The sequence below is a fragment of the Cygnus olor genome, chromosome 2, assembly GCF_009769625.2.
Source record: "Cygnus olor isolate bCygOlo1 chromosome 2, bCygOlo1.pri.v2, whole genome shotgun sequence".
In the NCBI taxonomy this organism is placed as follows: Eukaryota; Metazoa; Chordata; class Aves; order Anseriformes; family Anatidae; genus Cygnus; species Cygnus olor.
Genome location: NC_049170.1, coordinates 10,303,046 through 10,327,743, shown reverse-complemented (window position 1 = coordinate 10,327,743; position 24,698 = coordinate 10,303,046). Strand labels below are relative to the sequence as shown.

General features: G+C 40.5%; 1 protein-coding gene across 1 annotated transcript in view; it reads left to right on the top strand.

Annotated features, from left to right (window-relative positions):
- The window catches only part of PTPRN2 (protein tyrosine phosphatase receptor type N2), a 647,833-nt gene that overhangs the window by 245,186 nt on the left and 377,949 nt on the right, over positions 1–24,698 (top strand). The window contains 3 exon segments of the mRNA XM_040547991.1: positions 3,971–4,225; positions 5,609–5,649; positions 7,580–7,953. Of these exon segments, the coding sequence (XP_040403925.1) occupies positions 3,971–4,225; positions 5,609–5,649; positions 7,580–7,953 (670 nt within the window).

Below are 24,698 nucleotides of genomic sequence, written 5' to 3'. Positions count from 1 at the left end.
CCTTTGTAGTCACAGTGCAATAGGGGAATCATTAATCTGCTTTCTGCACTAGCAGTATTTAGAATTTGGCTCAGTTTTAAGTGATTTGTTCTAGTCTACTCATTTTCAGTGCATTAAATATTACAGAATATATCTCTCTCCATTGCTTTGTTAAGGTCACAAAATTAGTAATTCAGATGTTTTATGGAGCACGAATATTTGTGTATGTTCTCTGTCTTGCAGATCTGTCTTGTCTGGGTGATTCCCAACTGCTGAGGACAGCTGATATGTGGTGTTATGATTGGTTAGAAAAGGACAGTCCACTATGTGGGACTGCTCATCCTGAGGAGGAAGGGATGCATTACGATTTCAGCAAAGTTACTGCTGCCACACCACTTGTTGTTGAGCAAACTGGCTTTGGCAGTTGCATCAGTGACGTATGGACCATGATATATGTGCTCTACAATAAAAAGCTGTTTTCCCTTGCTAAGCTGCTATTGTTACCTACTAGAGGGAATTCAACTGGTGAAACTGATATTAAAAATTATATCATCTATGATATATGTGCTTTTAAGGTCATCACAGTTCCATAGTAACTACTAAACACAATGTGCCTCCTTCAATTCAGAAGCTGGAGCTAAAGCAGAAATCTGTATTGCAGTATAAGTCCTGTGAAACATGGCTGAGCATTGCTGACTCTTTTTCAAAGTGGTTTGAGGGAGAGTATAAAGGCTGTACACAGGCATACGTGTATTCAAGTACATGTGCTCTTTAACTGCTGTCCCATTGCAGTATCACACTGCTTTTTGATCTTTCTACAACAATATTTTCTGATTTTAGGAAATTCATAATAATTCTTTTAAATTATCCAAGGGTGTTTTTAAAAAGATGCATTTATATTTATTTGTGTATCAGCCTTGTCCAATCATTTGCAAATGATCTGCAAGAATAAACAAATGCCATAATAAGAATGGAAATGCCCATATTTAGCATGGACATATATTAACAGCATATCCATAATTTCATGAAGTTAGCAAGACTCTTTATGTAGACCTCCATTTCATCAGGCTGTTAAAGGCATTGTGGTGACTGTTTCTCCTATTATACTGAACACATGATGCTACTCCCTCATATTTAGTACCTTTGGTTACTGCCTTTGCTCCTTGGCATTTTTTGTCAAACTCGTAGTTGTTCAGCACGTGATGCCTAAGTTTTACTCACACCAGCAAAAGTTCGCATTTAAGAGTTGTTCTTTTGATGAGCTGTGACCAGGTAGCATTGACCAGAGCAGGAACAGCAGCATCAGAGGAGCAGGAGGCTCATCTGTAACAGGTCTGTTTAATGAAACAGAAGGACCCGCAGTGAGCCTGATAGTAGTAACAGGAGTATGGCCTATGGCCATTCATTTTCTCGTGTGATTGCTCCCTGTTCTTCCATTTCCATTTTGTTTGAGGTTATTGAATATGAACCTGTGCAAGTGGGCTGGAGAGGTAAGACTTGGTGAAGGTAATAGATACAAAGAAAAGTAGATTTTGAAAAAATGAAATGGAATGGAAATTACAAGGCTATGTTGACTGTCTGTTGTTGAGTAGCTCAGTAGTTGGTCTTGACAGCTGGTTGCAAAACAAATGAAACAAAAATCCATGTAGTCCCACCTTAATAGAGCTATTTTGAATGTATATTAACTGAACATAATTCTGTTTTAAGATTTGTCTTAAAATATTGACGTAATGGCCAGAACCTAGCTTGAATAAAACTTGACAGGCAAATGCAGGAGCAAATTATTTTTCTGAGGCTCAAAACTTTCTTTCTGTTTGGAAACCCCACATTGCTGATTTTTCAAATCAGAATTACGAGCTTCTTTAGACTTGAATCTCTTACAGAATTCCTGTACTTTGATCTGGCTTGTTTATCTTGAATGAATGAACATAGTTTATACAACTTTTACTCAATGACACCATTGCTTTCATTGTGTTCTATTTGCTCAAATTTGCTGGAAACATCTCCCTATGTATTTTACTAAAAAATTTATAGTATTACTAAACACTGAAGTACTTCAAGTGTTTAAACACATGTAAGTGTTTTTGAAACTTTTTCATAAATCTAATTTCTAGGTAAGATGTTTACTAATAGCTTGAAAGCCACAGAACCAGATTGACATTTTTCTCAATGTGTTATGGCTAGAAAACAGGGATTCTAATGCAAGGGGAAAGAAATGTAGTTTCTGTTCTGAAGCTGAACAAATCAAAAATGCTTCAAAAAGGTGAGGGACCCTAAAGCAGTCAGAATTATTCAACAGTTAGGAAATGCATCTGGCTTGTGGGAAACTCACGTTTGGAACTCTAATCAGCTGTTTTGGGTATGTTTGTGTATGAAGAAAATGACATTAATGAATGATGTGTTTTCTTAGAAGTCTCTCACTCTTGGCATACACATTTTGCATGACCATACCACATTTTCAAAGGAGTTCAAAAATACAGAGGTAGATTCCTCATCTGCACTAAATATGGTCGTTAACAATTCTAAATATTATTGCAGATGTTTGCAAAAACCTTCAAAATTTAATTCATAGATTTTTAACTGCTGTACATCATGGCTTATTCATATTAATGGATAAATGGATACAAGCTCTTGAAAAACATAGTCACTGAAACCATGGTGGTTTTCATTCTTTTGTAGATGCAGTGATGTCAGGTAATCAAACAGTATTCCAAGAATACTTTTTCCTACTGTGATGTGCCTTGCAATGTGTCTTTATACATTTAGTTGAAAAGTTTTAGTTTTGATTTTGAACCGACATGTATTCTGTCTTTTCTTTGCTGACTTTATTAGCTCTGCTTCAATAATTTAGGTTTTTCTGTCATGTTATTGGTCAATAGTTCTATATAAAAAAAGAACACAAGTGATACCTAAGCAGAAACAAGACTTCTGTAGTAATCTGGCAGTGCTGGTATACCCTACAGCTTAATTTCCTGCATTTCTGCTATGCACCCTTTCCTAATGACCATCTTCTAGACAGCTGGTGCGCTTCTTGAAAAAGTTTCTTGAATTCAGTTTGATCAGGTCTGGTGAAAACTTTTTTTTGCAGTTTAGATCAATTTTATCTTGCAGATTATCTTTCTAAATTAAAGCATTTAGTCATTATGTATGTACTATATTTTGTTATATAGGGGATGGATACAGTACAATAAAAAGTAGAAAGGAAAATATTCAGCATTTGCTGTTAGCTTCCACCAAATTTTAGTCCTAAACATCTTGGCCTGTAGAGTTTGACACAGATTGTGAGATTAAGTCTTTGAGTCTCATTACTGAACACTTGTTTTCCTGTACAAAACACTCTACTATTTCAGTGGGGTACCATAATCTCCATTGGCTGTCACAGTCTGACACAACTTTATTAACAGTCACAGGTGTGTTTAAAACTAGATGACTCTATGATTCTAACACTGTGGGATCAAAACAAAACAAAACAAAAACAAACAAGCAAACAAAACAGAGGTGTCCAACATCTCAGCCTCTTTTCCCAATGACAAATAATTAATCACAGATGTCCTGCTGCCTTTTCCTTGGAGCAGAAGAGCCTTTTACTACTTCTTCTTTCCTAGTGTTATGAGAGGCAAAACCTTTTCTTTAACCCTTCTGATAATATTTTCCCCTTTATCAGGTTGGACTTTAGGAAAAAGTTCTTTGCTGTGAGGGTGGTCAAACACTGGAACAGCCTTCCTAGAGAGGTGGTTGATGCCCCAAGTTTGACAGTGTTCAGGATGTATTTGGATAATGCCCTCAATACTATGCTTTAACGTTTGGTTCACTTTGGTCAGGCAGTTGAGCCAGATGATCTTTGTAGGTCCCTTACAACTGAACTTTTGAAAAAAAGACAATCTTTGTTAAGGAAAAGATACCTTTCAGAAAAGAATGAAAGATACTGATACAAGCACATATACGTCTTGTATGCAGCTAAATCTTGTGCTTATGTTGTTTTGTCATCCAGAAACACTAATTAAAGATGTATTGAAGGACCTAGAGAAACACCAGGTGAATGTGGAGAATCTCAGCTCAGCGGAACTGGATGAGATTGCTGATACTATTGCCAATGCAATTCAGACTGCTGGCATTCAGGAAGAAACAGAAGAGAGTGCTGGAAAAACCAGAGAAGGAAAAATGGAAGCACAAATGAAGAAAGGAGATGCTCAAGGAAGAACAGAAATCCATAATGTATTAACGGAAAGCAATGTTAACATACCAGGTATTAATTCTAAGAATAACGTGCAGCAAAAGATAACTATCCTTATTTTCCTTTCGTTCATATTAGTGCTAGACTTTTTCTTAATTGTTTTTAAAGAAGACAGGAGGGAAAGTTTTTGTATTTTTCCCCAAAGGCTACAAAATGTTAGCTTTGCTGTTTTCTTTTTACAGTGTATACTTTATTTACCTAAAATACATCTGTTTGTGAACCCTTGGCCTTCAGGCTTCACAAACAAGATAAACCTACACATGCAATTATATTGAAAGACAAATTGCTTTATGCTGTGTGTTCTAATTTTCCATTCTTGAAAATGAGATGTTTAAGCAAAATGATAATGAAAAATGATTATATTCCAAGAATGTGTTTCAAAATATGTGGAAAAAAAATAATTGCATTTTACAGCTAATCATTCCTTAATATACTACAATTATTTTGCAGAAGAAAGTCATAGACAGGTACACATAGAAAACAACTTGTTCCTTTTCAAGCTTAGGAAATGAAAAGAGTTATTATGGTTATTTGCTTCTGTTGGAACACATATTTTCATGGTGATACAGATCCAGGAGCCACAGTATTTACCATCAATGAGCAGATTCCACAATGGTCCTTAAGTTACCATTTATCCACTGTCTACTTTAGGAATGTTATGATATCTACGACACCTAAAAACATATGACATCAGTGACAAACAGTGATTTTAAACTAGTCTTTTTTTCCAGTCAAAAGTAGAATTATTACAATGGTGATATATTTAAAGCCTTACTTGTGAGGGATACTCTGGTTATTTTAATTGCCAGTTCTGTTTGTGGATTAAAATGAGCAGTCTTGAGGGCTTGTCCTGACTCATGCTGGGAGAAATGAATAAGTCTTAGTTCATAAACTAAAGAGCCAGCATTATTTGAATGAGGTTAATGATGTGACTGCATATCATCACTGTAGTTAAACTGTAACATAGTTTTGGTAGAAAATAGGGCATAGAAATAGCTCTTTTTTTTTTTTTCACCAAAATGTGTGTGAGGGGTGCATATGTTTCTTTTTTCTTTAATGTAAATGCCCATTCAGCCAGCTAAAATAATTCTTTTTCTTGGATATTGATAAACTGATATGAAGATCAGACACTTAATTAGCAAAATAACACCATTAGATTGGCTCTTGAAGTACCCCGTCTATTGATCTTGCATTAATTGGCTATCGAAGTGGGGTTAGAATAACAATACTGAATTATACAGTGCTCTTTACTTTGCCCTTTCAGCTTTGATGTCTTAATGTTTAAATTGCATGAAAAGGCCACCGCTACAAACAAAACAGCCTATAAGCAGTGTTTGTTTCACATATGATGTTTTCCCTTCATAACTATGTATTTGTGCTTTTCACATCTTACAGACAATGGAGCGCATGAAGCCAGTGCCAGAACTGATCAAGAGGTAGAGTACCAGTATTTTAAAACACAGGTATTCCAACTCAGAATATCAGGTCTATATACACTGAAGGTCAAAAACACACTTTTGAATCATAAGAATGGTTTTATGTCTTGTGCGGATATAATTCAGTATCACAGCATAAAGAGATTGTTGTTGATGCATTGAAATATTAGATGAACATTTATCTAAACCTTAACCAAGATGGGTGTTGCAGTTTTAAGACAAAATCAAGTCCTGTTTTGCCTTTCTTTCAGTTGTAAATACTAAGAGTTTATAAGAGATCCCAAAGTTCAGACAAATTCAGACTTCTCCCATGGTTAGTAAATTTTGTGTATTGAGGTGTTCTATTGAGAACACCCTACTTTCCCCTGTCATTTGGCTTCTGGTTCTGGGGAATGTAAGTGTCATTGCTCAGATAATTTATGGTTTTGAGAGGCAGATGAGTAAACATACTTGCTATGAAGGCACATGTATATGGGAGGGTTCAAAATTCCCTCCCCTTGCGTGGCATCTATCATTCTTCAGTTTTTCACTTTATAATTAATTCTTCCAAATTGTTGAATATCAGAGATATTTACAATGGTTACAAGGAAAAATCCTTGGCTCTGTGTGAGTGCTGCTCTGCAACAACTAAAGCATTGGTGGGTTATCACCATTATTTTCATCAAAAGTCCAAAGCACAGCATCCTACAAGCCTCTACAAAGAAAATTAACTCTGTCCCAGCCAAAACCGTGACAATTTCTCATGAGCTTTGAATCATACCCTATAGACTTAAGTCCTATATTCAGCCATTTTTAAGGTATATTTATCTTTCTTTTTCTGGGTTGCACAGAGCAGAAACATCTCAAAGAAACATTTTTAAAACCAGAAGTGAAACCTTTCTTTTACTATATACTCCATCAAAAGCTAAAACTGCAATAGTCAAAATAGGTAAACCCTCGTCTGTTCACAGTAAAATCTCTTCAATAGCTGCCCATCTACCAAGCAAGGAAAACACACAGGTGGACAATTTGGCAGGAGATTTAACCACCCACATGAAATTCTTCACAGAGATGAAGTGCTGCATTCACAATTGATTTATAGAGGATCCTATGTGTAGATTTCTTGGTGACAGTTTGAACAGTGGATGTGGCAGAAAAGAATGTATTGTGACACAGAGCACAAAGTGCCCATAAACCATCCTCTCATCCCAAATGTTTGGCTGCAACAAATTTTTGTGTAATTAAACTAGCTAATGAGTTGTTCCAGGCATGTGTTTTGACATTTACTCATTTGCTTATTGTTTAAGTTTATTAGACAGATTTTCTCAGGGATTATATTTGTAACTTAGTGGATCACTCACAAATAATTTCTCACAACAGTTTCTGGATATGAATAAGAGAAATATAATTTGCCACATAATTATATGTTTTCTTATATTTTTTATTATATTTCCTTTCCTGTGTTATGACTTCTGAGACCCAAAAGAGGTATGCATGTTTCCAGTTCCAACACTTTTGCAAATATTCATGGATATTTCTAGTATTTCTCCTTTTCATCAACCTATTTGATTACAAACTTCCACTCTTATCGACACTTAAACACACATGAAATGAAAATGAACACTATGAAAAATTTCATCAACATTTTCTTCTAGCTGTTCAAGACAAAGAAAGGGCTATCAAGATTCTGTGATATTTGAAGAAGGAAATAACTACTAATAGAATTTCTTCACCTATTGAACAGTGGCATAATTTAATGTTCTTTTATTATTACTGAATAAATATTGTGTTAATGCATAGTCTTGCAGAATATAGAAATTAAGAAAATGACCTTAAGACATCTGTAAGGATAGACTCTATCATATTAGTGTGAACTTGAAGGATTATATCCAGGTTTGGTTCGTTATAACATGTGTTTAGTTTTACAAATAATAATATTCTTTTAATACAGGAGAACACTTCAAAACTAGTTAACTTATTGAAAGAGAATGCAGTACCTGAAAATATGGCTAAAGATGTAATACCTGAAGAATCTACCAAGTCAGAAACCAAGAAATCTGAAGACACTGACTCTTCTTCCTCAGAAGAAATAAATGTGGGTGTAGAAAATGTAAAAAGTGAGACTTTCTCCAGGGAGCTGACAGCTGAAAAGAGCACTGAATCTGACTCCAAAGACCCGAGTGAGACTCGCTACTGGATTAAGAATGCTTTGATGCAAGACGGAAACTCCTATGAACAGCCTCAGAAAAATGCAGGACAAGGTTTACAGCTTGAAGTGAAGTCTACCGAGGAGAAAGAATATGGCTATATTGTGACAGTGAAAGAGTAAGTATAGCAGCCAATTTGAATGGCATTTTTAGCTGGATAAAAGATAAAGTCATTGCACCTAATGAAATATGAATGCACAAGCAGAAAATGCCACAGGCTTGACTTTTAATACATCTGAAACTGTTTGCAACTGGTTCCGTACTTTGATGAAAATATAAGAAAACAGTTCTACTTTTTTACAGTCGCCTTTCTTCCAGTGAGGAAGATATTTAGTTTGTAGGTCTTTTGCTTAGACCTCACTCTATCTTCTCATGTTCCAGTGACCTTCCAATATGTCAGTACGTGTGCTTATGGTTAGGATGTGGGCTTTAAATATTTGACTTGAAAGTAGCCTAAATATCAAGGCCTGAGTCATTCTTTGGAAAAAAATGACACACAATAATAAAGCACAATATTTTCTCTGTGGTTTCATTTTGATCTGAAAATAACACAAATAGGAATCCAAACATCACATATGCAGCTAGTTTAGAAAGAAAGACCTAATGATTTCAGGTCATGTCACTAATGAATTTGACATTTAATACCATACTTTCAAAAGGCATCTTTTTTTTTTCCCCTAGTGATACACAGTTTATTATAGGAGCATTTGAGAGTTTAGAACACTGTGAGCACTTTTACATCCTCATCCCCCTGTAAGAACAATGTTATGTTTATTTGATTAGCCATCCTAAATCATCGTGTGTGAGAAATCACGAATTTCTAGGATGACCTTACAAATATTTTCCCAGCATTATTAAGAAACTGAAACTTTTGTAGCCTGGATAGATTCTTTTGGCTGACTAAAGCTTATTAATGGGATCAAAGGCAACAGGATTGTGGAAGATTCTTGTTTTGACCACATTGTGTTGCTTTGAAATGCTTGTGGCTGGGTACCAGAGAGGGCAGCAGAGAGTACAGCTTCTTGTTTGCCTTTTCCTAGGGGCTACACTTGAGAAAGATGCGATCACAAAAAAAAGGATGCCATTTTGGGGAAAGAGATTTTATGTAATGCATGGAGAGACAGACAGTAGAGAGGAGAGTGAAAGCTGAGGCTTGGCAGCCTGCAAACATCAGACAGAGAGACAGAGATAGACAGAGGCTTCTCAAAAAAGTAGGGAACAAACACCTGCTCTCAGAGATAATGGAAGGAATATGTTTCATAAGGACTCTGAGGTATCCCTGCAGAAAATAAGTTATTTATCAGAATTTGAAATCCTGAAGGCAAGGGTTCAACCTGCGAGGACATAGAAGGAAGGAGAGTTATGTTAGCAGATGTTTGCATTGCTATCATATCTCATTCTGAGTTTTAGTTTTACCACTTTAGTGTGAAATTTAATTCAATTCCCCCTTCAAATAAACCCAGCTCTAGAAAGAATCTTTTGGGAATTTTAGAGTATGTGCTCTAAGGGAAGTCCCAAATGATTTGGTGTCCTCTCACACTTCTGTTAACTTTTCTGTGTGTCAATAGCCATTGTTGATCACTTAATCAACTGCTTTGGATTTAATTAACCAGTTAAACTGCTTTTGCAATTACCGTTTTCTGTTTTTTTTTCCTGTAATGTGTTCAGCCTCCTTGACTGGTTCTTGCTGGAACCCCTAACCCCACTAATTATTCTTAAAAAACTCCTTCTGGAGAAAGCTAGATATTAATCATAGAATCATAGAATCATAGGTGATCCTGCTCAGCAGGTGGGTTGGACTAGATGATCTTCAGATGTCCCTTCCACCCTTGGCTATTCTGTGATTCTGTGAATCATAGAACGGCTTGGGTTAGAAGGGACCTTAAAGACCATCTAAATCCAACCCTCCTGTTATAGGCAGGGATGCCACCCACTAGATCAGGTTTACCAAGGCCTCATCCAGCCTGGTCTTGAACACCTCCAGGAATGGGGCAGCCACAGCTTCTCTGGGCAACCTGTTCCAGTGCCTTACTACCCTTACAGTGAAGAATTCCCTCCTAATGTCTGATCTAAATCTATCCTCCTTTATTTTAAGACTGTCCCTCTTGTCCTATTATTATCTACCCATACAAAGAGTCCTTCTCCATCTGTTTTATAAGACCCCTTTAATTATTGAAAGGCTGCTATGACGTTTCCCTGATATGACCCCTTTTAGGTCATATCTTGGTCCATCATGTAGGTTGCCAATGGGGCACTCAGGAGTCTCCTTCTGAGTTTTTGAGACCAGGCTACCAGAAATTGATGGGAGACCCTAGTTTAACCACATCTCTTGTGTCCTGCATATGAATGCTATGTGAAGCAGTAGAATCTTTTTTTTTAACCCCACCTCAGTGCTAATTCTCCCAAAGCCTTTAAACTCACCTCAATCTGGAAGTCAACTTTGTGTCCAATAGTATTCTGTTGACAACACCTCCTTTGACCATCCTGACTTACGTGGCTCATAAATAAGCTCTAAAAGCTTAGAGCTTTCACAAGTCTCTGTAAGAGTGAAGCTCTGACTTCCAGTCTTCACAGCAGGCAGATTCTCCACTCATCTTACCCGGTTTTCCTCCTAGCTAGCCCCCAGCTGATTGTCTTCCCCCAACTTGTATCTATTATTATTCAATTAAACTTGCTAAAGAGGTTCTTTTGTTCAAGGTTTCCTGGTCCTAGAGGACTCCAATACACAAATACAATTTAGTGTAGTTTTATTCATCTCCTTTACTAATTTTAATACAAGAAAGACAAAAAGACATTTCTTACATACTAGATTATTAGATTTTTTAGTAACTATCAGGCAAGGTGCTTTTAGGTAAACATAGGGATGTGGTTAAAAATTCTCAGGTGCATTTTGTAATGTTAGATAAAGCTACTTCATATGTTTTGAACCCGAAAGTATATTTATCAAAACAATTTTTGTTTGTAATGTTAACCAGCTTGTTTCACAAAGCACGTACGACCTGCATCCAGTTAAATTAACTGACAACTGCTCACTACATTCTTAGCACCGTGAGAACTACTAGATCTCATCTTCTCCAAAGTCACTGTATAGAAAATGAAAATATATTTTGATGCTTTTTTCAGTTCCTAATCAAGAAAGTTTAATTGTTAAAGAGAGTTAGATGATTAAGATGAACTAATGTTTTTTTATTATTATTATTATTTTTTTTATTATTTTTTAACCAGGATGAAATTGCATTTCTACAGCAAACATTCTGTTGCAGGGTGCTTAGCCAGCGGCTTATAACTTTTCTGTGATTTGACTTTCCTCAGAGCTTCAGCTACCAACATACACTGTTTTGTTTTGTTTGGGGAGTGAGGTGGGAGGTTAAACTTACTTGTATTAAATAGGTTTAACTGAAATGTAAGAGTAAAATGAAAACCTCGTACTTTTTCAAAATAGATTTTTTTATATTCTGGAATTTTATAAGGACATATTTTTTTGAGGATAATGAAACCTGTTCAAGAGTTTCTGTGTGCTAAAAATAGACCTGTCCACCATGCAGGAACAGTGAAATATTTTCTGCAGTGGAAGATGGATCTATTACTTACTAATATTTCCCAGAACCATTTCTTTAGAACATAAAGGCGATCGGCTCCGGGGCAGACGCGTTCTGCAGTGGAGCGGGGGATCGGGACAGGCAAGGCTTTTTTTCCGACATCGAGGCCGCTTGAGGGAGGCTGACGAGGCGGCTGACGAGGCGTAGGCGGAGCCAGCAGCGCCCCCTCCCCCATTCAAACGGAGCCCCTAGGGAGCGCGAGCGATCAGGAGCACGGCGAACAGGACGGGCAAACAGGGCGTGGCGCGTCAGTTTGCGCGGCAGTTCGCGCAGGGAGGGCGGAGAGGGCAGAGTTTCCCCCCGCCCATAAGAACAACACCTTTAATGGCTGTCGACTGCTAACTAGGCTGCAATGGTCTACACCAGGCAGACTGCTCTCTCTAGAAAGTCTGTCCACCCAGACTGACTGCCTGCTCAACAATGCGGCAGTTCAGGTCTCTGGGTGCAGGGAGTGTCTGAGCCTGTTCCTGCCATCTGAGGGAGGCAGAGGCTCCGTGTGTGTGAGGTGCGAGCAGGTGGATGGCCTGGTCCGCCTGGTGACAGAACTCAAAGAGGAGGTGGATAGGTTGAGGGCTATCAGGGAGTGTGAGCGGGAGATAGACTGGTGGAGCGACGCCCTGCAGGGCTTGAAGGAGAGGTACTGGGGCGAGACACCCCAAATGGGGGTGGACCCCCTGCCCTGTCGCTGTCGGGCAGAGGGAGGGGACCTAGGAGTTGAGGAGGAATGGAGACAGGTCCCTGCTCGACCTCGCAGGCAACGCACCCCCCTACCGGCCCCTCCTTCCCAGGTGCCCTTACATAACAGATTTGAGGCCCTGGAGCTTGAGAGGCCGGTGGGTGAGGACGAGGTAGAAAGTCTACCCAGGAGGATGCCTAGGGTGAGGAAGCTGACTCCACGCCTCAAGACAGCCTCCACCAAGAAAGACAGAAGGGTGATCGTTGTAGGTGACTCCCTTCTCAGGGGAACAGAGGGCCCTATTTGTCGACCTGACCCTACCCATAGGGAAGTCTGCTGCCTCCCTAGGGCCAGGGTCAGGGATGTTGCCAGGAAGCTTCCCAACCTGGTTCGCCCCTCTGACTACTACCCTCTTTTGATAGTCCAGGCTGGCAGTGATGATATTGAAGAGAGAAGCCTGAAGGCTATCAAAAGGGACTTTAGGGGACTGGGACAGTTAGTGGATGGAGCGGGAGTACAGGTGGTGTTTTCGTCCATCCCTGCAGTGGCAGGGAGGGGTACCGAGAGGACACGGAAAGCCCACCTGATTAACACGTGGCTCAGAGGCTGGTGCCAATACAGAAATTTTGGGTTTTTTGACCATGGGGCGCTTTACTCAGCACCCGGCCTGGTGACCGCAGACGGGTCCCTATCTCTAAGGGGAAAATGGATCCTAGCCCAGGAGCTGGCAGGGCTCGTTGAGAGGGCTTTAAACTAGGAAAGAAGGGGGACGGGGCTGAAATAAGTCTTGTTGGAGCTGTACCAGGGGGAACAATGGCAAGGCCAGGGGAGAAGGCAATGGCCCAACTGAAGTGCATCTACACTAATGCACGCAGCATGGGTAACAAACAAGAGGAGCTGGAAGCCATCGTGCAGCAGGAAGGCTATGACTTGGTTGCCATCACGGAAACGTGGTGGGACCACTCTCATGACTGGAGTGCTGCAATGTCTGGCTCTTCAGAAGGGACAGGTAGTACAGAAGGGGTGGTGGTGTGGCTCTCTATATTAGAGAGTGTTTTGATGTTGAGGAACTTGAGGCTGGGAATGATAAGGTTGAGTCTCTTTGGGTTAGGATCAGAGGGAAGGCCAACAAGGCAAGCATCCTGGTGGGGGTCTGTTATAGACCGCCGAACCAGGATGAGGAGACAGATGAGGAGTTCTACAGGCAGCTGGCAGAAGCCGCGAAATCGTCAGCGCTTGTTCTCGTGGGGGACTTCAACTTCCCAGACATATCCTGGAAGCACAACACAGCCCAGAGAAAGCAGTCTAAGAGGTTTCTGGAGAGCGTGGAAGATAGCTTCCTGACGCAGCTGGTTAGTGAGCCTACCAGGGGAGGTGCCCCGCTAGACCTTCTGTTCACAAACAGTGACGGACTGGTGGGAGATGTGGTGGTCGAGAGCTGTCTTGGGCACAGTGACCACGAAATGGTTCAGTTCTCTATTCTTGGCGAAGTCAGGAAGGGGACCAGTAAAACCGCTGTCTTGGACTTCCGGAGGGCTGACTTTGAGCTGTTCAGGACACTGGTTGGCAGAGTCCCTTGGGAGGAGGTTCTGAAGGGCAGAGGAGTCCAGGAAGGCTGGGCACTCTTCAAGAAGGAAATCTTAATGGCTTAGGAGCGGTCTGTCCCCACGTGCCCAAAGACGAGCCGGCGCGGAACTAGACCGGCCTGGCTGAACAGAGAGTTGTGGCTCGAGCTTAGGAGAAAAAGGAGGGTTTATAATCTTTGGAAAAGAGGGCGGGCTACTCAAGAGGACTATAAGGATGTTGCGAGGCTGTGCAGGGATAAAATTAGAAAGGCCAAAGCTCATCTGGAGCTCAATCTGGCTACTGCCGTTAAAGATAACAAAAAAAGTTTTTACAAATACATCAACACAAAAAGGAGGACTAAGGAGAATCTCCATCCTTTACTGGATGCGGGGGGAAACTTAGTTACAAGAGATGAGGAAAAGGCTGAGGTACTCAATGCCTTCTTTGCCTCAGTCTTTAGCGGCAAGACCAGTTGTTCTCTGGATACCTGGTACCCTGAGCTGGTGGAAGGGGATGGGGAGCAGGATGTGGCCCTCACTATCCACGAGGAAATGGTTGGCGACCTGCTACAGCACTTGGATGTACGCAAGTTGATGGGGCCGGATGGGATCCACCCGAGGGTACTGAGCAAACTGGCGGAGGAGCTGGCCAAGCCGCTTTCCATCATTTATTGGCAGTCCTGGCTATCAGGAGAGGTCCCAGTCGACTGGTGGCTAGCAAATGTGACGCCCATCTACAAGAAGGGCCGGAGGGTAGACCCGGGGAACTATAGGCCCGTTAGTTTGACCTCAGTGCCAGGGAAGCTCATGGAGCAGATTATCTTGAATGTCGTCATGAGGCACTTGAAGGGCAACCAGGCGATCAGGCCCAGTCAGCATGGGTTTATGAAAGGTAGGTCCTGCTTGACGAACCTGATCTCCTTCTATGACCAAGTGACGCGCCTGGTGGATGAGGGGAAGGCTGTGGATGTGATCTACCTTGACTTCAGTAAGGCTTTTGACACTGTTTCCCACAACATTCTCCTCAAGAAACTGGCTGCTCGCGGCTTGGACTGGCGTACGCTTCGTTGGGTTAAAAACTGGCTGGATGGCCGGGCCCAAAGAGTTGTGGTGAATGGAGTCAAATCCAGTTGGAGGCTGGTTACTAGTGGAGTCCCCCAGGGCTCAGTGCTGGGGCCGGTCCTCTTTAATATCTTTATCGATGACCTGGACGAGGGGATTGAGTGCACCCTCAGTAAGTTTGCAGATGACACCAAGTTAGGTGCGTGTGTCGATCTGCCCGAGGGAAGGAAGGCTCTGCAGGAGGATCTGGATAGGCTGGACCGATGGGCTGAGGCCAACTGTATGAAGTTCAACAAGGCCAAGTGCCGGGTCCTGCACCTGGGGCGCAACAATCCCAAGCAGCGCTACAGGCTGGGAGATGAGTGGTTGGAAAGCTGCCTGGCCGAGAAGGACCTGGGAATACTGGTTGATAGGCAGCTGAATATGAGCCAGCAGTGTGCTCAGGTGGCTAGGAAGGCCAACAGCATCCTGGCTTGTATAAGAAGCAGTGTGGCCAGCAGGTCTAGGGAGGTGATTGTCCCCCTGTACTCGGCTCTGGTGAGGCCGCACCTCAAGTACTGTGTTCAGTTTTGGGCCCCTCACTACAAGAAGGACATGGAGGTGCTCGAGAGAGTCCAGAAAGGGCAACGAAGCTGGTGAGGGGTCTGGAGAACAAGTCTTACGAGGAGCGGCTGAGGGAGCTGGGGTTGTTTAGCCTGGAGAAGAGGAGGCTCAGGGGAGACCTCATCGCTTTCTATAGGTACCTTAAAGGAGGCTGTAGAGAGGTGGGGGTTGGTCTATTCTCCCACGTGCCTGGTGACAGGACGAGGGGGAATGGGCTCAAGTTGCGCCAGGGGAGGTTTAGGTTGGATATTAGGAAGAACTTCTTTACTGAAAGGGTTGTTAGGCATTGGAATGGGCTGCCCAGGGAAGTGGTTGAGTCGCCATCCCTGGAGGTCTTTAAAAGACGTTTAGATGTAGTCCTTAGTGATATGGTTTAGTGGAGGTTTTGTTAGTGTTAGGACAGAGGTTGGACTAGGTGATCTTGGAGGTCTCTTCCAACCTAGACGATTCTGTGATTCTGTGATTCTGTGATAAAGTGGCCTTAGAGGGCAATTGGATCACTGTAGCTGAGAGTTTTAGTAAATACTTATTTTCATGAATGTTGCTGCAATTGTACTTTTTCTGGGGGGAGAGAGGGTAGAGAAAGTGATAATGTTTGTTAACTATTATTGCACAGAAGGGAAATGTTAATGTTCATTTAATGAACATTTCTTTAGTAAGTTTCCTGTATCAGTTTGTTTTTGTACTGAAAATCTTACTGGCTGTTTGCAGTAAATAAATGAGTAGTAAATGGCTTTGCAGTAAGTGTATGCTACACATTTATATATAACTGTACATCTATCCTCAGACAGTGAAGTAAAGGGACTGGACCTATTCCTAGTGAATTCTTTAATCTATGTCAGTCTGGAATAACTTCTGCTTGAGAGGTGATTGTAGTCTGTAAATACTCAGAAAATTGATTTCACAACTGATCTTTGATACTTTGTGTTTAGATCTTTATGCTTTTTTTTTTTAAAGTGCTCTATTTTAAATATGAGGGAAAGCATAAGTTATATTTGTCTAACAGCCTGAGTTTTAGACAAATTCATATGTGAAGTATTTTTCTAGCAGTAATGAGCACATTGAAGATTATAGATTTAAAATTATGATTTGGGTGTGGTTTATTTCTTTTAGTTCAACCTTAACTTGTGCACATGAAATGAAATCCTGAAATATAACATCAGAGGTACTTATTTATTTTCCCGTAATAGTGTCTTTGTATGTTTTCTTCTTCCTCCGTAAACCAATAGGTCATTGTTCCAATCCATCATTTTTATTGGCCATGATTTTTTTGAGCGGCGAAGCTTCTTTTTCATGACTGAAACAGTGGTCTTTTGGTGAGAAAGGAAGTAGTCCAGCATATTTGTACACTGGGGATAATAGCTTGAGTTCTTTTCACCTTGTGATCTAAAAATGAAACTGAAAAGATTATACTCGTTGGTATAGTTGACAGATGTCAGGGGTGATCCATTCACTATTAGATTCTCAGGCTTCCATGGTTTTGCAAGTGTGACCCAAGGAGATATTAAGACTGCTTCAGTGAACTCCTAAGATGCCAGCTTTTAATTGTGCCACAAAGCAAAGATAAACATTTCCATGTAATACTTGAAGAAAAGATTTGTGATAGTTTAAAGACTTGTCAAAATGGCAGTGTGATTGTCAGTGGCAAGAACAATAGGTCACTCCTGCTGTGTTTGTCTAGTGACCTTTCAGATGGTTGGAGCAGTGCAATCCATACCAATCCATAATATCCATCAGCACTAAGCTTTGGAATGAATTGACAGTTTCAGTGTAGAAAATTGTCCAGCAAATCCTCCACCGTGCTGCTTCAGCACTTTATTATGCTGAGAAACCAATCAAATTGAGTGATTTACTTTGTTTACTCTTTTCTCCTTCAGAAAATTGGTATTCTACCACTGCAGGATTTGTGTGAAAGAGGTGTGTTTCTTTCTCAGTGTAACTGCTTTGAACTGTTTCTACTAATTCTAACTCTGAAATTTTAAAGTAATCCTATAAAATACTGGTATCTGTAGGATATTATTTTCACTTGCATGGTGCTTTGGCCACAATTATAAAATATCTGCATGTTAAAGTGGGAATATATAGTGGGAATAAATCAGACAAATCTTGGCCCAAAGAACTCTTCCTGTTTTCCCAAATTCTAGTTCTTCATGTATGGAAAACTTTTTTTTAGCTGGAAAAAAATGCCAGCACTTCCATTTTTCTGGCAAGATATGCTCTAAGCTGAGGGCCAGTATCCCATATTCAAAACATTTTAAACAGCGTTTCGGCCCCTGAGTCCCTCATGAGGCAATCCAAAGCCAGAACATGTAGTTCTTACCATCTCAAGAAAAATTAAACAGTAACTTCTGCTTGCTCAACAGTTTAAATAGTCAAGCTTGTGTGCAATTTGTTAAATATGAGATGGAATAGCTAGACTTAAATTCACTAAGGGAAATTCTAATTTGAGAGTAGAAAGTTCATCTGTTTTCACTGCTTAACAATCATAATCTTTTGGGCTTCAAAGCCAAGTCATACTTTTCTGAAGCCAAACTTGGACACCCAGTTCCTCCAGTGCAGAGGAACCTGTCCTATTTTGTGTTTTATCATAATATCATAGAATCATCGAATCATAGAATAGCTTGGGTTGGAAGGGACCTTAAAGACATCTAACTCCAACCCCCCTGCCATAGGCAGGGATGACACCCATTAAATTATAAATATAAATGCTTTAAGGCATGTACTGGAAGGCATGTTCTATGAGGATAGGCCGAAGACACTTGGTTTGTCTAGTTTGGAGAAAAGAAGGCTAAGAGGCAACCTCATTGCTCTCTACAACTTCCTGAGGAGGGGAAGTGGAGAGGAAGGTGTCGGTCTCTTCTCCCTCATAACCAATGCTAAGATGCAAGGGCAAGTCACAAAGCTGTGCCAGGGAATTTTCAGAGTGGATGTTAGGAAAAAAAAAACTACTGTGAGGGTGGTCCAACACTGGAACAGGCTTCCTAGAGAGGTGGTTGATTCCCCAAACCTGTCAGTGTTCAAGAAGCATTTGGATAATGCTCTCAGTAATAAGCTTTAACTTTTGGTTAGCCCTGAAGAGGTCAAGAAGTTAGGCTAGAGAATCTTTGAAGGACTCTTCTAACTGAACTATTCTAAATTCTAAGATTTTTCATCTAAATTCTAACGTTTTTCATGTAAGTTCAAGATTACAGACTGCTCATGTTGGCTTGTGAGCCAACTTCTAGCACAGTTGTATTAGTCAATTCCTAGATATTCCATGTTTTGTCATATGTTAACTCTCAATTCTGGACTATGTAAAATTATATAGTTTGTAAATCTGTTCACAACATTGTAACTTGATTGGATCATACCATCATTTCTGTGCTTTTAATTTGAGGTAGCTGGAATTCTGCTCAGTTACTCTGAAAAAGCTGAAAATTGATCTACTGTTCATAGTATGAAACTGCTATGAAAGATGATTAGTCTGACCCATTTAATGTGCAAAGGGTTAGGTTAATTCTAAATGCTTAATACTACTTCTGCACCTTTACAAAGGTGCTAAATGATACTGCTTTGCATATAATGATTACTTTCCACAGGATGATGGTCAGGTTAGGACCCTGAAGCTGCATTGTACAGAACTCTTGGTTTATTCACCAAGTTTTCTGTTTTTCTAGGCAAGTCATTAAAGAATTGTATTTTATAGTCTTCATCATTTATCTCAAACAGAGATATGTAGGGCATTTTAATTGCATTTAAAAATGAAATATGAAATAAAAATGAATCACAATATGTACGGCAATGAAACAGGAATGATAGGTTTTATTCTTTGTTACTGGAAGGTCTTGATGTTTCTTAGAAGCTGAGTTTTTGTATTCCACGAGGCTTTTCAGGTCTCTTTTGAAAATAATAACAGAATGTTCTTGTCCTTTAATACAGATATACAAACAGAAACACTGATTTGACCTTCTCCGCATATCTCAATGTCTTCTTTGAAATTATTATTCCATATGCAAGTATACTTTATCAAGGGAAAAAGATTTGTGCATATTCTTCACTTAACTTCTACAACTAGTTTTAAAAACTACATGAAACTCTAAACATACATAAAACAGAAAAGCTCTTGGTACTAAAGTCTGTTAAAATCAGCAACGGATAGCACTGCTCACAGGAAAGAAAAAAAAGGAAAATTTTTTATCGCCTACTTTATCATTTTCACTAATAGACTCTGCCCTTGTAAAAACAGGTTCCGTAAGTGTCCATCATTGAATTTAAAGCCAAAAGTTTTGCTTCTGATAATGAAGTTTGACCCTCTACAAGTGGCATGGTGATGTAAATGATACAAGTGGAAAATACTTGCCTATAAATTTATTGACAAGAAACAATTCTGTCATTTTCTCAGCACCATAACCAATAGATAAATGTAAATCTAGAATCTTCCTTTGTTAACTGTTCACATGTAATTATTCACAATCCCTAGTGGTTTTTAGACTTTTTTTTTTTTTTTTCAGTTTTTTCTCTTTAATCCTTCAGTACTCTTGTGATATTTAATGGCAGAAATCATATCCCCCACATCACCGCTTTAATGTAGTGTTTCACCTTAATTCTGATGATATATATTCCCACAGGAAAATTATATTTTATGCATTTGTGCACAAGAAAATAACAGAAAAACAGTAGTTATGTGTAACTGTGCCATAGAGAGCAAAAAGTAGAATCATAAAATCATAGAATGGTTTGAATTGGAAGGGACCTTAAGGATAATCTGATTTCACCCCACTCCCCCAGCTCCCCCTGCCATGGGCAGGGACCCCTCCCACCAGCCCAGGCTGCCCCCAGCCCCATCCAGCTTGGCCTTGGGCACTGCCAGGGATGGGACACCCACAGCTCCTCTGGGGCAGCCTGAGCCAGGGCCTCACCACCCTCTGAGTGAAGAATTTCCTCCTAACATCCAATCTAAATCTCTCCTTTTTAAGTTTAAAGCCACTCCCCCTTGTCCTATCACCACAACCCCTGACAAAGAGTCCCTCCCCACCTTCACTGTTCCCTTCCACCTTCACAGAGCCCCCTTTAGGCTCTGGCAGGCTGCTGCAAGGTCTCCTTTGAGCCTTCTCCTCTCCAGGCTGAACAACCCCAACCTGCTCAGCCTGTCTTCGTAGGAGGGGTGCTCCAGCCCTCTGATCATCCTCGTGGCCTCCTCTGGGCTCATTCTACTACATCCATGTCCTTCTTGTGCTGGGGGCCCCAGAGCTGAATGCAGCACTCCAGGTGGGGTCTTAAGACAGCAGAGCAGAGAGGGAGCATCCCCTCCCTTGACCTGCTGGCCACACTTCCTTTTATAAAATCCAGGACAAAACGGGCTTGCTAAGCTGCAAGACCATATAGCCGGCTCATATACTTTTTGTTTTTGTTTTTGTGCAGAGTGTCCTGGTTTCAGTTAGGACAGAGTTAATTTTCCTCCTAGTAGCTGGCAGGGTGCTATGTTTTGGATTAGAATGAGAAGAGCGCTGATAACATGCTGATGTTTTAATTGTTGTAGAGCAGTGCTTACACCAAGCCAAGGACTTTTCAGCCTCTCTCTGTCCTGCTAGCGAGCAGGCTAGGGATGCAGCAGAAGCTGGGAGGGGACAGACCCAGGACAGCTGACCCAAACTGGCCAAAGGGGTATTCCATACCATCTGACGTCATGCTGAACAATATATAGGGGTGGCTAGCCGGGGTGGAGGGGTGGCCGGCTGCTCGGGGATAGGCTGGGCATCGGTCAACGGGTGGTGAGCAATTGCATTGTGCATCACTTATTTCGTACACATTATTACTATTAATACTATTATTATTATTATTATTGTTGTTATTCTTTTCCCTGTCTTAATAAACTGTCTTTATCTCAACTCACAGGCTTCACTTTCCTGTTTCTCTCCCCCATCCCGGAGAGGGAGGGGGGAGGGTGAGCGAACGGCTGTGTGGTGTTTGACTGCCAGCCGGGCTAAACCACAACACAGAGATAATATGATACTCTGTTCTATTTCTGTTTCCCTTTGCTTTTTTGCCTCCAAAATGTGTATCCTGGAATATGGCTCTCACCTGCTGAAGTAGATTGCTTTACAAGAGAAGAGTCCTTCCAGGGATCCATCTATCTCTCTTAGCTCTTCGTCTCCCCAGATATTTTGCTCCACTTGCTATTGGGTCAAACTTTGTATTTTCACCTCTAGAGAAAGATCCAGAGCCAGATTTTGACTTGACGTAACTGGTGATGAACTGATCCATGACTCTGAGTAGTGGCACCAAGTCAGTCTGGTCCCTTAGGTTGATGAAATGCGATGGGTAAATTTCGGAGTGCAGCTGGAGTCCCCAGGAGTGCCACAATGACTAGCTCATGTTTGTATCTCTCTGCTTAGCTGAAAAGAGAGGGCTGGAAGATGTTCCTAGTTCCACCCTTCTCTCTTTCCATGCCTTCTGTGCTGCATTAGCAAACCTTCTTTGTGTCTCATGCACCTGCAGCCAGTGCAAAGATGCAACAAGCTCTTTGTGAGCAGGTTCAGGTCACTATCCTGTCTCCACACTACCAACCCTTAGGTGGTGAGGCTGCATGTTACATATCTCTGAGATAGGAATGGGGTGGTAAGCTGTGTTTTGTTTTTATCAACAGTGGTAGTCATTAAACCCCCGAGATGCTGCAGTATCTCACAATACCATATGGTCAATACTTCTAGTGCATTACAGTGTTTTTATGGTAATTACCATGTAGTTCATTATAAAAGAATGATGAATTTTAAGCTTTTAGAATGAGTGAGAAGGAGAAAGACAAAGACTGGGATTCCTGGGAATGCATCAAACTGAATTATAATGCAGTCTATTATCTACCAGTACTTTTTCATCAGTGCTGTTCTGCCCAGATCTGGGAGGTTCAGCTGTAAAAATGAAATAATTTAATTTTCATGCCTGATAAATTTTTGGAATTTCCTGACTCAGATAATGTGTATACAATGTAAACATCTGACCACTAAAAATTAGAATGAAGTCATTTGTATCTCACTGTAAATCATTTTTATGACATGCAAACAAAAAAACTTTCTAAGCAGGAGTTCAATGAAGACTAATTCAGAGCACCAAGAATAAATCAGAGCAGAGAAAATAATTTAATTTACCTATTAAGTACGTATTTCCACTTGCACTTTTTTGAATAAGGTATGGCACAATCTAAGGACTGTGTGTATCTGCTGAAGAAATAACTTTGGAGTCAATTTCTTAATAGAATGGAGATTGATTTTAGAAAAAGTCCATTTAAAAAATCTTAAATATTTGGATCTGTTACAGAAATGTTTGTGTTTCTTTAATTTCATTATTTTAATGTTATGCTGCTGGACATTCTTGGTCTTCTGTAATTTAAACCATCTGCATTGTGTTGGTCTGAGCTTTAAGTTGCCGTGAAGGAAGGGGTTTAAATTTCACTCATTTTTGTGATATTAAGAAAGGGAAGGTACGAAAAGTCAGAGGTGCATTAAAATGTGTATCACCAGTTGCCCTCAGTCTCATTTATTAATTACTTGTATGATGGAATAGTTTGATTTGAAAGAACAATTTTGTATTTTCAGGGCTTTTTTGTGTCTGAGATTTAGGGCTTGTGACAAGTGAACTTCACCACTGTTTCATGCATCCAGCTTAAAAAAAATCCATTAAGGAGTGCTTTGTTGGGGTCCAGACTCTGAAAGAAAGATATCATTATTATAGCAGAGATTATTGCCATTATTTCCATGTTTCTGCCAGTAACAAAGTGTCTGTATGAATTTGTCACTATTAACATAGCTGGGGGTAGTGCTTACTTGAAGCAATACAAGTACAAGCTGGCACAGGGTCACGCTTCAGTTATAACTCTAGAGAGTTGATCCTTCTCGACTTCTCAATCACTCTTGTGTTTCCACGATGCCGTTATCTCTCTGACCTTCATAGCCTTACCACTGCCATCGATTTTTACCAGGTGTCATGTGTGTTACAAATTGGTCTGGACTTGAATCTGTCTATATTAGGGGTTTAAATTCACACTTATTGGTGGTGGGAAAAGAGGGGAAAATATGAAAAGTTGGAAATTGCTGATTTGCCAAAACAAAAGTAAGTTTAAAAGTGTTTAAAGGCTAATAAAGCCTCTGGGAAAACAAACAGAGAAAAAACAAACAAACTGCAGACTAATGCAATAAAACTGCAGGGTCCTTAAAATGATTATGATAACAGTGTCGTGATGTGAAGCAGCTCTCAAACAATCTGGTGACTAGCTCTGTGCTCAGAAGTTATCTGGTTACTTCCATGAATCTTGGATAAATGTGAACAATTTGCAAAATTCATTATGATATAGCTAAATTTAAGGCACAGACTGAGTTCAAACCAGATAAAATCCATTTAGTGCTGAAATAGATTCCTTCTCTAAGTATTTACTGGGGATGAGTGCTTCAAGATGTGTGAAACTACACTGAAACATGGACAAAAGACACAAACACAGACAGACGAGGCAGGCTGTTGTAACACCTTGGGCTTGATGAAGCACCAGTGCCCAGGACTTTCATTATAGATTGTCATGTGAGTTACTCTCCGGGGCATTGCCAGACAAGAGAAATAAATACAATTTTGGTGTCTAAATATCTTTTAAGCTTGGTGGGCTCAGGAAGAGTTTAATGGTAACACTATAAATTACTTTGATGTTAAAATGGTCCCAGTAGTCCTTGCTGTACCACTTACTTCCTCCGTGACCTGAAATGAACCCCTCTAATGTCTCAGTTTCTTCTCCTTTGTATGGGGTCTGTCTTGGGGTGAGTGAGACTCCCTTTGTGTCTAGAAAATGAGAACTAAGAGTTGAAGAAGGCAGTTTATACTGGTTGTAGTTTATACTGGTTGTTGCAAACCCAATGAGAATGGGAGAGAGTCATCACCCCTGTGCTGCCGTGTCTTCTCTGACATGCCATGTCACCTAAGGGTGCATGAGCACTCTCTTCTTCCATGGAGCATGTGTAGCTGACACCATGCACCATTTACTCCCTCCTCTGGCAAACATGACGGCTTTCCTCTGGATCACAAAGCCTGTGTGGGTGGCTAGCAGCTAAATCAGCCAGTTTTTAAGTGTTCTCTGGAGTCAGAGAGTAGTTGTGGCACGAGGAAAAGCGTCATGAAGCCAGTTTCCTGGAGACAGGAGTCAATGGGAAGATGGGACTGAAGGTCTATTGAGGAACCTTGTTGAAACTGTGCCTGTTTATTGTGATGGTATAGCTCTTCCATAGTTCAGTTACTACTGAAATTTGCACACAAAGAGAGGTTCACATCTTTCTATTTCATACTTCAGTAACTGAATTTCCAATTATGTTGCATGTTAAAATATTTACTAGTCTTAGCAGAA